The sequence below is a fragment of the Alligator sinensis genome, unplaced genomic scaffold, assembly GCF_000455745.1.
Source record: "Alligator sinensis unplaced genomic scaffold, ASM45574v1 scaffold1298_1, whole genome shotgun sequence".
In the NCBI taxonomy this organism is placed as follows: domain Eukaryota; kingdom Metazoa; phylum Chordata; order Crocodylia; family Alligatoridae; genus Alligator; species Alligator sinensis.
Genome location: NW_005842192.1, coordinates 132,936 through 146,237, shown reverse-complemented (window position 1 = coordinate 146,237; position 13,302 = coordinate 132,936). Strand labels below are relative to the sequence as shown.

General features: G+C 47.3%; 1 protein-coding gene across 1 annotated transcript in view; it reads left to right on the top strand.

Annotated features, from left to right (window-relative positions):
• The first annotated feature begins 10,368 nt into the window (after window positions 1–10,368).
• The window catches only part of KLHL18 (kelch like family member 18), a 29,658-nt gene continuing 26,724 nt past the window's right edge, over window positions 10,369–13,302 (top strand). The window contains exons 1-2 of the mRNA XM_006026426.3: window positions 10,369–10,509; window positions 11,245–11,316. Coding sequence (XP_006026488.1) covers window positions 10,369–10,509; window positions 11,245–11,316 — 213 coding nt within the window. The remainder of the gene's footprint in view (window positions 10,510–11,244; window positions 11,317–13,302) is intronic.

Below are 13,302 nucleotides of genomic sequence, written 5' to 3'. Positions count from 1 at the left end.
TGGGACGTGGGCGGAGGGTGCGGTGCGGTGCGGTGATGTGCGGGGAGCGCGGCTGGCCCATGCGGTGCAGCAGCCGCGAGCCCCAGCTGCCCGGGGCGAGGGGCGAGGGCATCGGCTGCCTGGAGCCCCTCCCGGCGAAGGCAGAGCGAGGGGTGGGGGTGATGTGACCTGGCCCGGCCCTTCTCTGGTTGAGCATTTGCCCCGTTGCCAGCCCCTGGGCGCCAGGCACAAGCCTCGCGGACTCGAGGGGCGTCTTCAGCCCTCGGCCGCGTGGTCCTCCCTCCCTCCAGCCGGAGCCGCTTGACCCAGCACTTGCCAGTGGCAAAGGCGCGCGTTTCGGTAGCTGTTGCGTGTGCGCGCGCGCGGCGTGCTGGTGGTTACGGTGCAGAAATACTGGCCGCGGCGTAGGAACCGGAAGAACAGGCTAGCGCAGCGTTGACGGTCCGACGCCCGAGCTACGGCAGGCTTCGGACAGGGAGGATGTCGCTGCTCGGCTGGACGTGTTCGCCACGTTCCTCGCAGGCTGCGCGAGGGGTTTGCATCTCCGCCTGGTTCCCGGCAGACGTTTCCACGTCACAAAATCGGCAGCTGCCATTGACGCGCTGATGTTGTCGGCGAAGCATCCGAGGCCTGGATGATCTCGGCGGTCACGCTGCCGCTGCCTCCTTGCTGTAGGCCTGCCGTTGGTAGGGCAGAGATTTGCACCGCGTCTCCTGGAGGTTCGCCTTAATGTGGAGAGACAGGAGTAGGAACCCATTATCTTTTAAGAGTATTATATTCCCTGCCTTAAAGAGACTATAAGCCAGTGTTTGTAAAGCCTGGATAGGGCTTGCCGTGCTGTGTCATGCAAGTGATCCCATTATGATGCCTGTGGGAGCGGCTGGTACCTCGGCAGGAGGTGCTGGAGTCTCTGTAGTTGGTAATTACAGACCTGGAGTTAATGGGCAGAGGCATTTGGTGGACACCTACGGTGCTGCTCTCGTGCTTAAGGTGTGCAGACTGGTCGCTCGGCCGTATGAATTACATCTTGAATTCAGCACTGATACGTTTCTCGGGCAACACAAATGGAGTTCATCCATCCACTTCCCACTGCGTAAGACAAGGGTTGTGTAAATAGCCCTTGTGTTCTTCACTCCGAGTATTGTGGGCGATTTGTGTGTAAATGGAGACTATCTGGGAATATTCAAGCCTTAAATGAAGAGTATATGGGGATATTCAAGCTGCACCACATAGGATTCACTTCAGTTGCCCTCAGGATCTTCCTGAGAGAGTGTGTATTTTGTCTGGGTGGTGACCGTGGGCATGCAGACACGGCACTTCATAACAGGCGGGCAATTAGCTCAGACTGGGGCGCTAATAATGCCAAGGCTGCAAGTTCGATCCCCATATGGGGCACAAGGTATTTCCTGCCTCAGAAATCAGTGGCTCTCAACCTTTTCTCTACCAGGGGCCGTTTGTAAACCTCGCTGGCCACTGCTGACCCAGTGCCCCTCGCTCCCACCCCGCTGTCCCAAGGCCCCAGCCCTCCAGTGTGTGGGGCATGGGGGGCCCCAAGCCTGCAGCTCTGCCAGCTTGTAAGGGAAAAGCCACGGTTTCCCATGTTTTTCTCCTTTAAAGGATAATCTTTTTAAAGTTTGATCCATTTTTTTTTCAAGCTTGTTCCCGACCCTTTCATATATTCTTGCAATCCACTTTTGGGTTGAGAAACGCTGGACTAGATGACCCCTAGCAGTTTCCTCCCAGCCGTACTTCTCTGTGACTTCTATGACCCGGTTCCTCCAAATAAACTGCCCCAAAAAGAGATGTTTGATAACTATCGGATGATTCATGTTTTCACCGAAAAATACTTCTTTGTCGAAACGGAGACTTTTCCTGGAAACGTTTTCCATTAGATTGGAGATGCATTTTGTAGGATGGAAATTCTGGTCAGGCCAAAACGGGCCAGAGTGGTCGGTCTAGCCCAGGGGCTAGGGCAGTTGCCTGGATGTCAGCCCCAGGTTCAAGTAGCCCCGAGCTTTGGGTGTAGGTTTGCCACGTCAGGGGTGAATGCTTTGGTTGTTGGTTCTTCTGGGAGGTGCCTCTCTCCCTGTTTTCAAGATCTGCGTTTCGGGAGGACAGGCGGGGAGATCTTTGTTCTTCTGTACAAAAGCAGCATTTTGAGCATCTCAGTTATTTTTGAGGGGGAATATCCATGTTGTTTCCAGCAAGCATGGTGGTGTAGGAAGAGAAATCACAAAAATCTACCAGCTCATTTGGCTTTTGGGTGGCAGAGGACTGAATGGCCCTTTCAAAATCAATTTTGAGGCATGTTTCTGCAGGAGGGGCTGAGTTTGAAGTACTTTGGCCTGTGAAGTAGCTGTTCTGTAGATTAAGGAGGCTGGAGGCTAAGGCCCCCGTGTCTGTATTGCCTCCCTGGTGAGTCTTAGACCACTGCCGGGAAACAAGCCGTGTTCTCGTCTCTTCCCCGCTCTCTGACATGGGGGAGCCTGGGACGGGTGCTGGGGTGTGCATTCAGGACCCCCCAGGCTGACTGTGCTGCCTAATTGCTAGGTCTGCACGCACAGCTGGAGCAAGCGAGTTGGGCTTGTCTCATGGTAGTACCAGGCTCAGCAGGGAGGCCGGAGACTGTTTATCAGCCTGGCTCCCCCTCGGTAGCACTCTTTTCTCTGAGAATAAATTAATCACGATCATGAAGTGTCCTCCTTCTCTTCCACTTCCACCTGCTGACAGCTGCCTCTTTCAGCATTGGCTCGCACAGTCCTTGCCAGCTGAGCTGACATTGCTGACGGTCTCCAGCCAAGCCTTTTTTTCCCCTCTTTCCTTCAGTACAGGATGCCTTCTCCAGGCTCTTTAGTATGCATTGCAAGGTGTTGTGGAAGTCAATTTTATCAGGTTAACTTTGGAAGTGTCTTTTCAGCCAGTGTAGCAGCCACTTCACTAAGCAGCTGACTTAAGAAATGTACTTTTTCCTTGACCTTGTTGAGGGCCACCCTCAGTGTGTGTTGATGAAGTTTTAAATGTTAAAATGCCTTAACCCCAAAAAGGGCTTACAAAGTGGGTTGCCTGGGAGAGGTTGTATTTGACTAAAGCTCGAGCGAAACCCCGGGAGGAGCAATATAGGATGGTTTAAATCTCATTTTTCAAACAGAGGGGTCCCTGTTGGCAGCGGGGCTTAGTGCATGTTTCACGATGAAAAGGCTTGTTGCCATGTTGATTCTCCAATACGGGCTGTCCAAAGGGACGATGTGTACTCTGAAAACCCTTGTGTTCGGTGACCTGGCTTCTCTCCCTTGGCCTTGCTAGGATTAAAGCGCTGCTCTGTGTTTCACCAGAAATGGGAATGAGCACGGTTACTGAGCTATAGCAGGGTTCAGTTCAATAATAGCCCCCTCTCTAATAATGAGCAGAGTTTTAATGGTGCTAGGGGTTGAAAGCTGTAAATGATCCCGTGTGTAGGCAGGACCAACATTGTTCAGTAGCATCAACTCTTGTCTCTGGTTTTTTTCCCACTTTTGAAGCACTGGAAATGATCAAATGAGGGAGGAAGAGAAGCTGAATGAATGTAAAGGGAAGAGGACCTCTTTGGTTAACATGCCGAGTAGTTAGCCTAAAGCATGAGTATTCATTTAGGAGCATCTTAACTCCTGTGCTAAGGTTGAATTTAATCTTTATTGTCATCAGTGGGCCAGGGTTTGAATTTTAAAACACTCAGTAGGACACGTTAAATGTTAAAAATCCTTGTGTCATCAGTGAAAGTATGGGACTACTTTTCCTTCTCTCTTTTTCGTCTTCCCTCAGTTAACTCCTGCCTGCTTTCTCCATCCCATCTTCTAAAAGCACCAGTGATTACGTAGTTGGAGGAGCCCTTAAGGCAACTCTAAAAATTAACAGAGAACATCTCCGTGAGATGAGCAGAGGCGGCGAGGATTTTACAGCTGTCAAATGTCCTTTTTGTCCATTAGCAGAGTTAGGAAAGCAGTGCTGTGCCACGCTGCATCCGTTTATTCTTTGCTCGTGTTTGAAAGAGCAACTTTGCTGTCGTGACATCTGGAACGGGATTTTAATGAAAGAAACGGAATCTGCCATCCAGGCCACATAAATGCATTAAGTGAACTGGACATCTGCCACCCCCTCGTTCTTTAATGGAAAAGTACGTAGCTGAAAATAGAAATGTTTAAGTAATAGTCATAAAAAGAAGAAAACCACCTTATAAGAATGGCAGCTTTGTGTCAGGTTTGCAGTATTTTCTTCCAATTTGTTCTTCTTTTGGAGATTTACCATATCTGCGGTTCCAGTCACTCCCCGGACCAGAGTGCTGTTTCAGCAGCAGATGGCAGCTTGTTTTAGATGTGATTAGAGAAAGAAGTGCTGATTTGATTGGATCTGTCAAATCTCCGATTACTCTAAGCCAGGCTTAGGGAAGTCCGTCACTGCTCCTCACGATCACCTCTCTCTGATGATAAAATTTCCAAGCCGGAAGCTGAGCTGGGTGTCTGGCATGAGCATGCGGTGCTAGGGTGTACCCACTGAGAGCTGAGGCTCTTGTGTTTATGCACCAACAATTAGGGGTTACCGAGAATACAGATTCAAAAAAGCCATTCCTTATATCACGCTGTTGACCAGTTAAAAACTATGCACTGCTTTTTAAAACCGATGCAGACTTACTGCCTCTCCCAGCCCCACTTCCTTGGACAACTGAATTACTTGCTGAAATGAAGAAAAAAAATTAGGATGCCTTTAAGGAGACAAATGAAAATGAACGGAGGCTGCTTGGATGCATTCCTCAGTCCATGACTGCTGTTTAATTTCCCTTTCTTGGCTATAGGGCTTTATGTTTACTACAGCCAGATCTCTTCCAGTTGCCAGCATCTCCCATCGTTGTCTAGGTCGCTCTGCAGTTCGCGTGGCCTTGTCTATGTTTGGAAACTTGCAGCAGTACAACAACTTAAGGCCCACTTTTGTTACCCTGGGAGAAGTTCTCCGGCACGCCAGGCCCGTGTTTCTCTCCTCCAACGCTGGCAATGTTGACCACGGTTGACTTGCTGCCAGAGGGACACCATATATAAAGCAGTTGCAAAGGATGTGGAGAGGAAGCTATTTTTTTGAGTTTGTATCCAGAGGCTTTTCTGACCAAATCCTAGAATAGGCTACAACTGCCAGCTAACAGATGGTTTGCTTTGGACTATTGCAAAAATACACTTGGCACCTTATGTCTTGGTGTGTCTAGTATTTAAGAATTAGCACTCAGTTTAAACTCCTTCTCTTTTGCAGCTAAGCTGGATCAGGGGTGTCAAGCTCATCCCAGGCCCCCGGCTGGATCCAGATCTGCGGGGGGCCAGCAGCTGTTGTGAGTCTGGTGATGAAAGCCAGGGTCTGGTGCAGTGGTGAGCGTCTGGTTCATACGCAGAGTCCAGCCCTTACTTGCCATCCTGCCACCAATAGCCAAGTCTAGTGAGGCTCAGGGGGCTGTGAATTTTGCAGCAGGCCTGTGGGCTGTATGTTTGATGCCTCTGGGCTGGGCCCCTGTTCCTGGCTGAGTTGGAAATGTAACAGGAAGAGTTTTTTCTGCATCTGATCATAGACTTATATGGCCTAGAAGGTATCTCTAGGGTCATCAAGTGCAACCCCCTGCCCAGATGTGGGATTTGCTGTTCCTAAGGCATGCCCCGTGGCTGGTTTCATTGTCCTGCTGTTCTTGCAGCCAGGAGGTTTTTCCTGAGCTTCGTTCTAAAGCTGCTTTGCTAAACCCATTGCCATGCACCCTGCCCACAGAGAACTACAGTCTAGAGACACGTGACAAAGAACACCCTTTAAATTATCCGTGCTCTTCAGAGTCCCGACTGGTTCAGGAGTAACAATATTGGTGCATTTAATAACCCATACCTGAGCAAAAGCCAGTTACGGTTAGTAACCCCAGCAGCCCAGACAAAACTCTTCAATACTGTGGTTATCAGCTGCTGGGTCAGATAAGATTAAATCCTTGTTAGATGCAGAGCTGTTTCCTAGGATAAAACCTAGCAAGACTTGATTTATCTCTGGTGCACATAACCTTCCCATTTCTGGATAGAAACTGTATAAACCAGGTTTTATGGGCTTGCCTTTAACGTAAGAAATCATGCCTTCCTAGAGGCAGATCTCTGCATTGCTGAGCACAATCTTCTTTGCAGCTCTGGCAGACATGGCCACATAGTTGGCTTAGTGGCTGTTCATTTGGAAGGAGGAAACGTGGTCTAATGATGAAAGCCGGGGATTGGGAGCCAGTAGCATCGGGTTCTGGTTTCAGCTCCACCACTAATTTGCTTTACTGGTGATGATCTTGATTGCTTACACAGGAGGTGTCAAAGCACTCTCCTGCAGGCCGGATCTGACCCACGGAGCCATGTCATATGGCCGGTGGAGCTGTTAGAGGGGCTAGGAATTCAAGGGAGGCCTCGTCACTGAAATGTGGGGCACAGAGCCCCTTTTCTGGTGCGTGTCATGAGTGTGAAGGGCAAGTGAAGACTGGATTAACCCCCTCCACTGCTGCCTCTGGATCCAGCCTTGCAGGGACCTCCGCAGTTCAGATCTGCCCTGAGGTGCAGGGCAAATTTGACACCCCTGGCTTTCTGCATGGTGAGCTGTGGACTTAGAAATGCTGTCGCTGTAGAGACCTTGGCCAGCTCGCACAATCGCGCTGTTCTCCAGTGTTTCCTATCTGTAACAAGGACACAATCAGATCCTGGCCGCTTATGTCACGGAGGGGTTGCATCGTCCCCAAAGTTATTTTTGGCTTCTCAGATGGTAAATTCAGTCCCCGTGCTAAGAACGGTTCATTGGAAAAAACAGCTATTGGTCTATGCCTAGAATTTGTTCTTTTTTTGTCTCCAGGTGGGAGATTCTTTTAAGTCGAACCAAAGATCACGCGCAAGGATTAGCATTTCTCCTAAGGACGTTTTCTCCAGCACAGGGGGGACGTGCTTCTGGGCTATTTTGCTTTCAGCGTTTGGTCCGAAGTTTGCATGTTTCCATGGGCCACATTGGACTCCCAGCAAGCTGCTGAGGACTGCAGCACTTTGTAATAGTGGTTTTCAAGCCTTTTTTCATTTGCAGACCCATAAACAATTTTGAACAGAGGTGCGGACCCCTTTGAATTGTAAGTGTGGGTATTCACATCTTTTTGATTCATAGTCATCTTTTGCAGACCCCCTTAGACATAGTCTGCAGATCCCCAGGGGTTCGCAGACCCGGGTTATAAACCACTGCTCTGTAGCATAACATGCCAAGCCAATCTTAGTAGCACCAGCCAGCAGCCAACGGCCTGCCCTCTCCAGAAGCTGCTTCTCACTCCTGATCCGAACTAAGAAGCAATGGGGCTGAGTCTCTCTAAGCCACACGTCAGTCAGAAGAGCCAGGTTTTATTCACCCTTGGTATCGCTAAAGCCCTGGTCCATTCATTCTAATCTTAACACCTGTTACTGTTTGCCATTTGGGACTGCACCGGGCGAAAGGTCTTGTTCAGATGACTGCTAACTGTGTATACATCTAAGCATCTGATCAAGTAGGCTGTATCCTACAAAAAAAAAAAAAAAAGCTCTCTTTGAAGGGGTTAGTCTGCAAGGTGCCACCTTGTCCTACCCTCTGATCAGGCCACTTGAAAGCATGCCAGCCTGGCAGACTAGTGTGCTCCCACGCTTCACTAAAACCAAATTCCTTCCCTTGACATTTCGCCTCGCAAGAGCCAAAGCCCTTATTGAAAACTTCTTCAGCTTCGGTTATGTGAGGCTAGACTGGCTGGCTGCACTCCCACGATAAGAGATGATCCTAATCACGGTTATCCCAAAGTCAGCTCTTGTCGGAGCGGGCGGGTTTCAGATTTACAGAGGCACCGATCCGACTGTCTGTTCAGAAATGCAAGAGTCTCTCTTTGTCCTTCCACGGCAGATAGACTTGCAGGCAGCTTCCTGCCTCGCAGTGCTTCAAGTGAGACCTTGCAAAACCCTGTGCCTATTTAGTCTGTGCAAAACTTAAAAAGCCTTTGCAGCTTTCTTAACAATGCACAGTTGTAGGGATCTGGTTGGAATTATGTCTTTAGAAAGAGAAGAATCCTAAGCAGTGTTCCAGTAATGACTGTTTTACATTGTTTTTTAATCTCGGCTCAGCTAGGCAGTGAGATGAATGTTTAAATATTTTGCATAGACTTGAAATCCAAAGCAGGAAGAAACATGATGCATTCCTACTCTCCCAAGGTGTTTTTCTCAGTATTTACCTACAGCCTGACGTAATAGTTGATTCCTAAATCCTCCTGGAGCTATTTTTCTTTTAACCTGTGGATTATGGAGCATCTTTATGTGATCCTGCAAGATTTTAGGCATATCATTTACCTTCAGACTTGAAAGCAGAGGTCAGGCTAAGCAATAGCAGCCGTGGTCCATGAGCAAGGCTTTTGGCAATATAAATCTGCCTTGTTCAAACTTTTTGCAGCAGGTAACTTTTTTACAGGCAGGTAGAGCACGTTTTTCTGTCTTGCACCCTGCCTCTTGCAGTGCCGCTCACGAGCCTTGCTTAGGTTGAACTACTTGACAACACAGAATTGCTTTGTTACTGGTTCTCCAGGAATCTCACACGAAGGCCAGGTTGGAGGTGATCCACAGCAGACAATTTTCTGGAAAGCAGAAGGAATGCAAGAAATCAGTCTGGCATATCCACTTGGTTTCACGGAGGTTAAAGTACAGTACTCCTCCTCGTGCGTCTGACTTATTCCCTTGTCGAAGCCGTGTCACCTCCATCATAAAGTTGTCAGGCGCCCTGATCGGTTCCAGCGCAATGCTTTCCCTGTACGAATTACACTAAAAGTTTCTTGAACTTCTTCTGGAGTAAGAAGTTTCACACTCTGCTTCTTACATGGAGTGCGAGCAGAGATCTTTGATCCTATATCCAAGATTTGGGGGAAGGGGATTTTTATATCAATTAACTATTGAAATGGGAAGAGATCCGAAGCTGGTCCATTTTTTAATCTTTCTGCCTGATTTCTGCTAAGCTGGTTTTGACCCCCAGGCTCCATGATTCACAACTTTTTTGATCCTGTGCCCTGCCTTGGCACGGCTTCTGTAGCTGGAAGGCGGCAGGCTGGAGCCAGAAGTCGTGTTGTGTGGGTGCTTCAGTGCAGTGCCGGGTTGGTGCATAGGAGTGCTCTGCAGTTCTGCCTCCCAAACCAGAAACACGACAGGTTGTCACAGTGCTGTGCTCAACCTGATTAGCTCTGTTCCTCGCACAAGACACCATTTCAAGAGGTGGCATCTGAGTAGCAGCTCAGTGTCTCAAAACGAGATTGCCGGCACATGGGAGCATTCACAGGACTGGCATTGCAATAATAGGGTGCAATAACCTCTGATTATCAAATGAGAAGGCACTTCCCGTGTCATCTCGACTGCATCTTCTTGACAGAGCCTCTTAAGATATTTAACGAGAAAAGATGAGCCCTTTGCACCAAGAGACTGATAGATGACTTCTCAGCTAATGCAGCTTCATGTTGCTCCAAAACCAATAGATGTCTTTTTATTACACCTACAGCATTTCTCTCCGTCCTGAGAAGGCTTTGTTGTGTGGAGCTAATTAGCATCTTAAGGAGATGGGTGTGTAGTACAGAGTATACTTTTTTCCATGAACCTATTACAGAACCCAGTAAAGGGGCATTGCGCACAACTTTCTGAGACGTGGAATAAAGTAGCTCCTTGGTTTGCATACACTGATTCCATTCCCTGTCTCCCTAAATGATAGCTTGTTCTTGAAACTCCAAAGTACTTCGTAATAATGAGTAATATAAAATCATTCATTCCTATATACATTTTTCACACTCCTTTTTGAGTGAATATTGACTTTTTTGCTTGGGAAATAAATGGACAATGGACCCAGTTGAGGCATGCATGCATTACACAAGGCTTTGTAACAGCTCTGTTGACCTACGGTAGTCTTTTTCCCGTTCCTGGTGCTCTTTCAACAGAGTTACTATGACCGTGTCAAATCATATGTTGGCTTGGTGATGAATTCACATTGAACGGCACTGTTTGTGCCAGGAAGTAGTCTGGATCTCTGGTTTGTAAAGCTGGAAATCGAATGTACTAAACTGTATAAAACTCAGCAAGGATGCCCGTGTTCCCATGACCGCTCGGAGGATGCCTTGGAGCAGGCCGTGTCATCACAGATGGAAGTTTCTGACTCCTAAAATCCTACACGTAGTTCCCTGTCTTCAGCAAACGGCCCTTTGTAATACTAACCAGAGAACACAGCATATTTAAAACAATACCTCGGCCAAAGCATTTCTCCGTAACCGTTTCGCTGTGTGACCTTTTGCTCTATAAAAATCCTGTCTTGGGAGCGCTGCCACGGAAAATGCCACATCTTCGCATCTATCCACATCTTACCTTCTTTGGAGACATCTGTCTCATCTTAAACCAAGCTGCATCTGTAATACCTCTTTTTCTCTTGGATGCAGCAGTGGAAGAAGTGTTGTCCAATGAGTGCGTGCAGCTGGTGAATTTGTTTAAAATTAAGATAGAAGGAAAACATCTTTAATTCTAAGTCGGCTTTTAAACAAGCTTCAGAAAAGAAGCTTTGATGAAGGCTGTACTTCAGGGTTAATTTAAAAAATTGCCCTCTGTAAAATTGAAACAAATGGAGCACTCTTACCTACTGAAGACTGCCATCAATGGTCCTGTAGCTCACTGATCACAGAAACAGGATTTTACTAAATCACTCTGCTTTTACTAGGCTTTTTTAATCTATCAAATCTACTGGTGCTTCTGTTACCACTAGGCTTGATCTTCATATAATCTGTATTTGATAACGTCAAATTAATATTAAAAATGCACACGAATCTTACAATCCCTACATCTTCTTAAAATTGAACTGACCTGGCTCTAAGTTAACTTCTCTAACCAGGCAGTGTCTGCTTTACGGTCGCAAGGTTAGATCACCCTTGGGGGTTGGGGTGCTTGCTTTGCTGATGAGATGTAAAAGTGACTTGAGGGACACCTAGTATGTGAATCTGCTTTTCATAGTGTCTTTTATCTTGTGTAGGAAAAACAGGAATCGGTGCACTCATTTTGTTAGGATTAAGGAAGACATCCATTGCTTAACGACCATCAGATGTGCACGGCATCAGCTAGGGTCCATTGCATCTTGCAAACAGCTGCCACTTGCAACCCACCTACTGCATCTCCTCTGCAGGGCTGCTCTTCTCTCCTGTGCCCCCCTACCACACTCCAGGTACCCGCACCACCAAGTGTCACCGATTCTAGTAGCCAACTGGGCTGGGGAGCAGCAGACTTAGCAGCGAGGGTAAGTAGAGGTTGCAGCAGCAAGGCGAAAGCAGCCCTTAGGACAGAGCATGGGGAGCAGAAGTGGCAGCAAGTAGCTTGGGTGCTGTGGTGGGCATCAGGAGCACAGGGAAGAAGACTGACCAGCGCTGGACGGAGAAGGTGCCTGGATCCAGTCTCACCAACCCCTGGTATAAGACTTGGTGATAGCCCCTGCAGAGAGGACCTCAACATAGATATCTTTGTGGGGGTTGCAAGGCTTAATGGGCACATGCATACTCTTCATCCAGGCATCGCATGGTGTCATCTGGCCTGCATTTGGGAATCATTCCTGATCAGCCAGTGGCGTTCAGCAGCCTGTGTAGTTGCACCACTGCTAATCATCCAAGTCTAGGCAAGGCAGGGTGGTGTTTGTTCTCTAACCCAGGAGCTGTATTGTGGTCGACTCCTTGCAGTTACCAAGGTAAACACCAATTAACTCGGACAGTGTAAACCCCACCTCATCTTTGTCTGTACTTCTGGAGGATCAGTCCCAGGGCATTTATACTAATGGCAGAGCAGGGGCTGCTCACAACTATAGATGAAGAATGCGCAACTCTCATGGGGGAAAAATAATGGATGCACAGCCGAGAACTCAGCAGCTGTCCCTCTGATGTGCAGACCTGTCAAATGAATCACAGGTGGAAGAGGATGAACGCTCTAGAAATGCAAGAACTTTCTTCCCCCATTGTGACATGCTTCACTTTGTTGCTGCCTCTGGTTGGCTCTGGCATGCAGATCTTCATTCTTGCTTTCACCCCCTTCTGTCTCTTTTTCACGAAAGCGTTTCACTCTTGTCAGAATTTGAGGTAGAATCACTGCGGTACATCCACAGAGGAATACAGCCTTTTAAGGGAGACAGTGAAGAAGAAAAACTCTGCCTGCCTTGAAGCATTTCTGCTCTATATAGTTTTATGCTCTGCTCATCATTAGAGCATCTGAGCAAATTCCAGCTTCGCATTAAGCAACATAACTAACGCCTGTCTTGTTTTTTCTCCAGCTAGGGGACGCGTGTGCAACAGAGTGCTTTTCTACTTGTTCTTTTAAATGTCTATAATAACCATGTGTGCCTATGTGCATTGGAGGAGGCAAGGTCCAGAAATGCTCCTTGCAGCTGTGGATGGAAGGGCACAAGATTTCAGATGATCTTTAGCACCCATGGGGTGCTTTGATTCATGGTCTTGGGCTGGCCTCGGAGAAAGCTCTGTCTCCTTTACAGACCTTTCATGAAGCAGATTTAAGAAATTAGTCACTGGACCATCCTCCTAAAGGACTAAACTAAGAAAAGCCTTGGTTAGCATGAGTGGGTTAAATCCTTAATGCTACTCAAGTTTGTAAGTTAGCAGCCAGGACTTATACCATCCATTTTAATCTTATTTTGTGTTTGTGCTTTTTGTGTTACAGGAAGGCTGATAAACATTCAAACGTGTTGATTTTCTGCTAAATGTAGCCTTTGCACTAAAATTAACGCTACTGCTTTTGATCAGCAGGCTACCGATTCACTCCCAAACAGTTATAAAGCTCAACATGCATCTATTCTGATTGTTCGCTTTACATTTTACCTTAAAGTAATGAGGTGCATTGTTCACATTTACTAGATTATTTTTGTGTGTAATTTATGCTAGACTGTGTTTGAATAGAAATAGGAATTCAGTTAAAATTCTTTATTTAAACAAGCAATCTCAAAATATGCTAATACAAGAAAACTATCCAAGCCTTTTGTGCCCAGAGCTGATTTATTAAGACAAGGCTTTTTGTTTAGAGAATTGAAGTGATCATCTCTAGCTGCCATGTCTTTCACGTGTTTAGAAGTAGTAGACCTCATCCTCTTACCCTGGTTTTTCATAGCTTGGAAGCAGAAAACAAACTTTCCTGCTCTTTCAATTCCCAGTTGGTTTCTCAGCTTTGAATGAAGTAGTAAAAAGGCCGTTGCTCCTTGTCCTGCCATCTGCCCCCACTGAGAACAGCC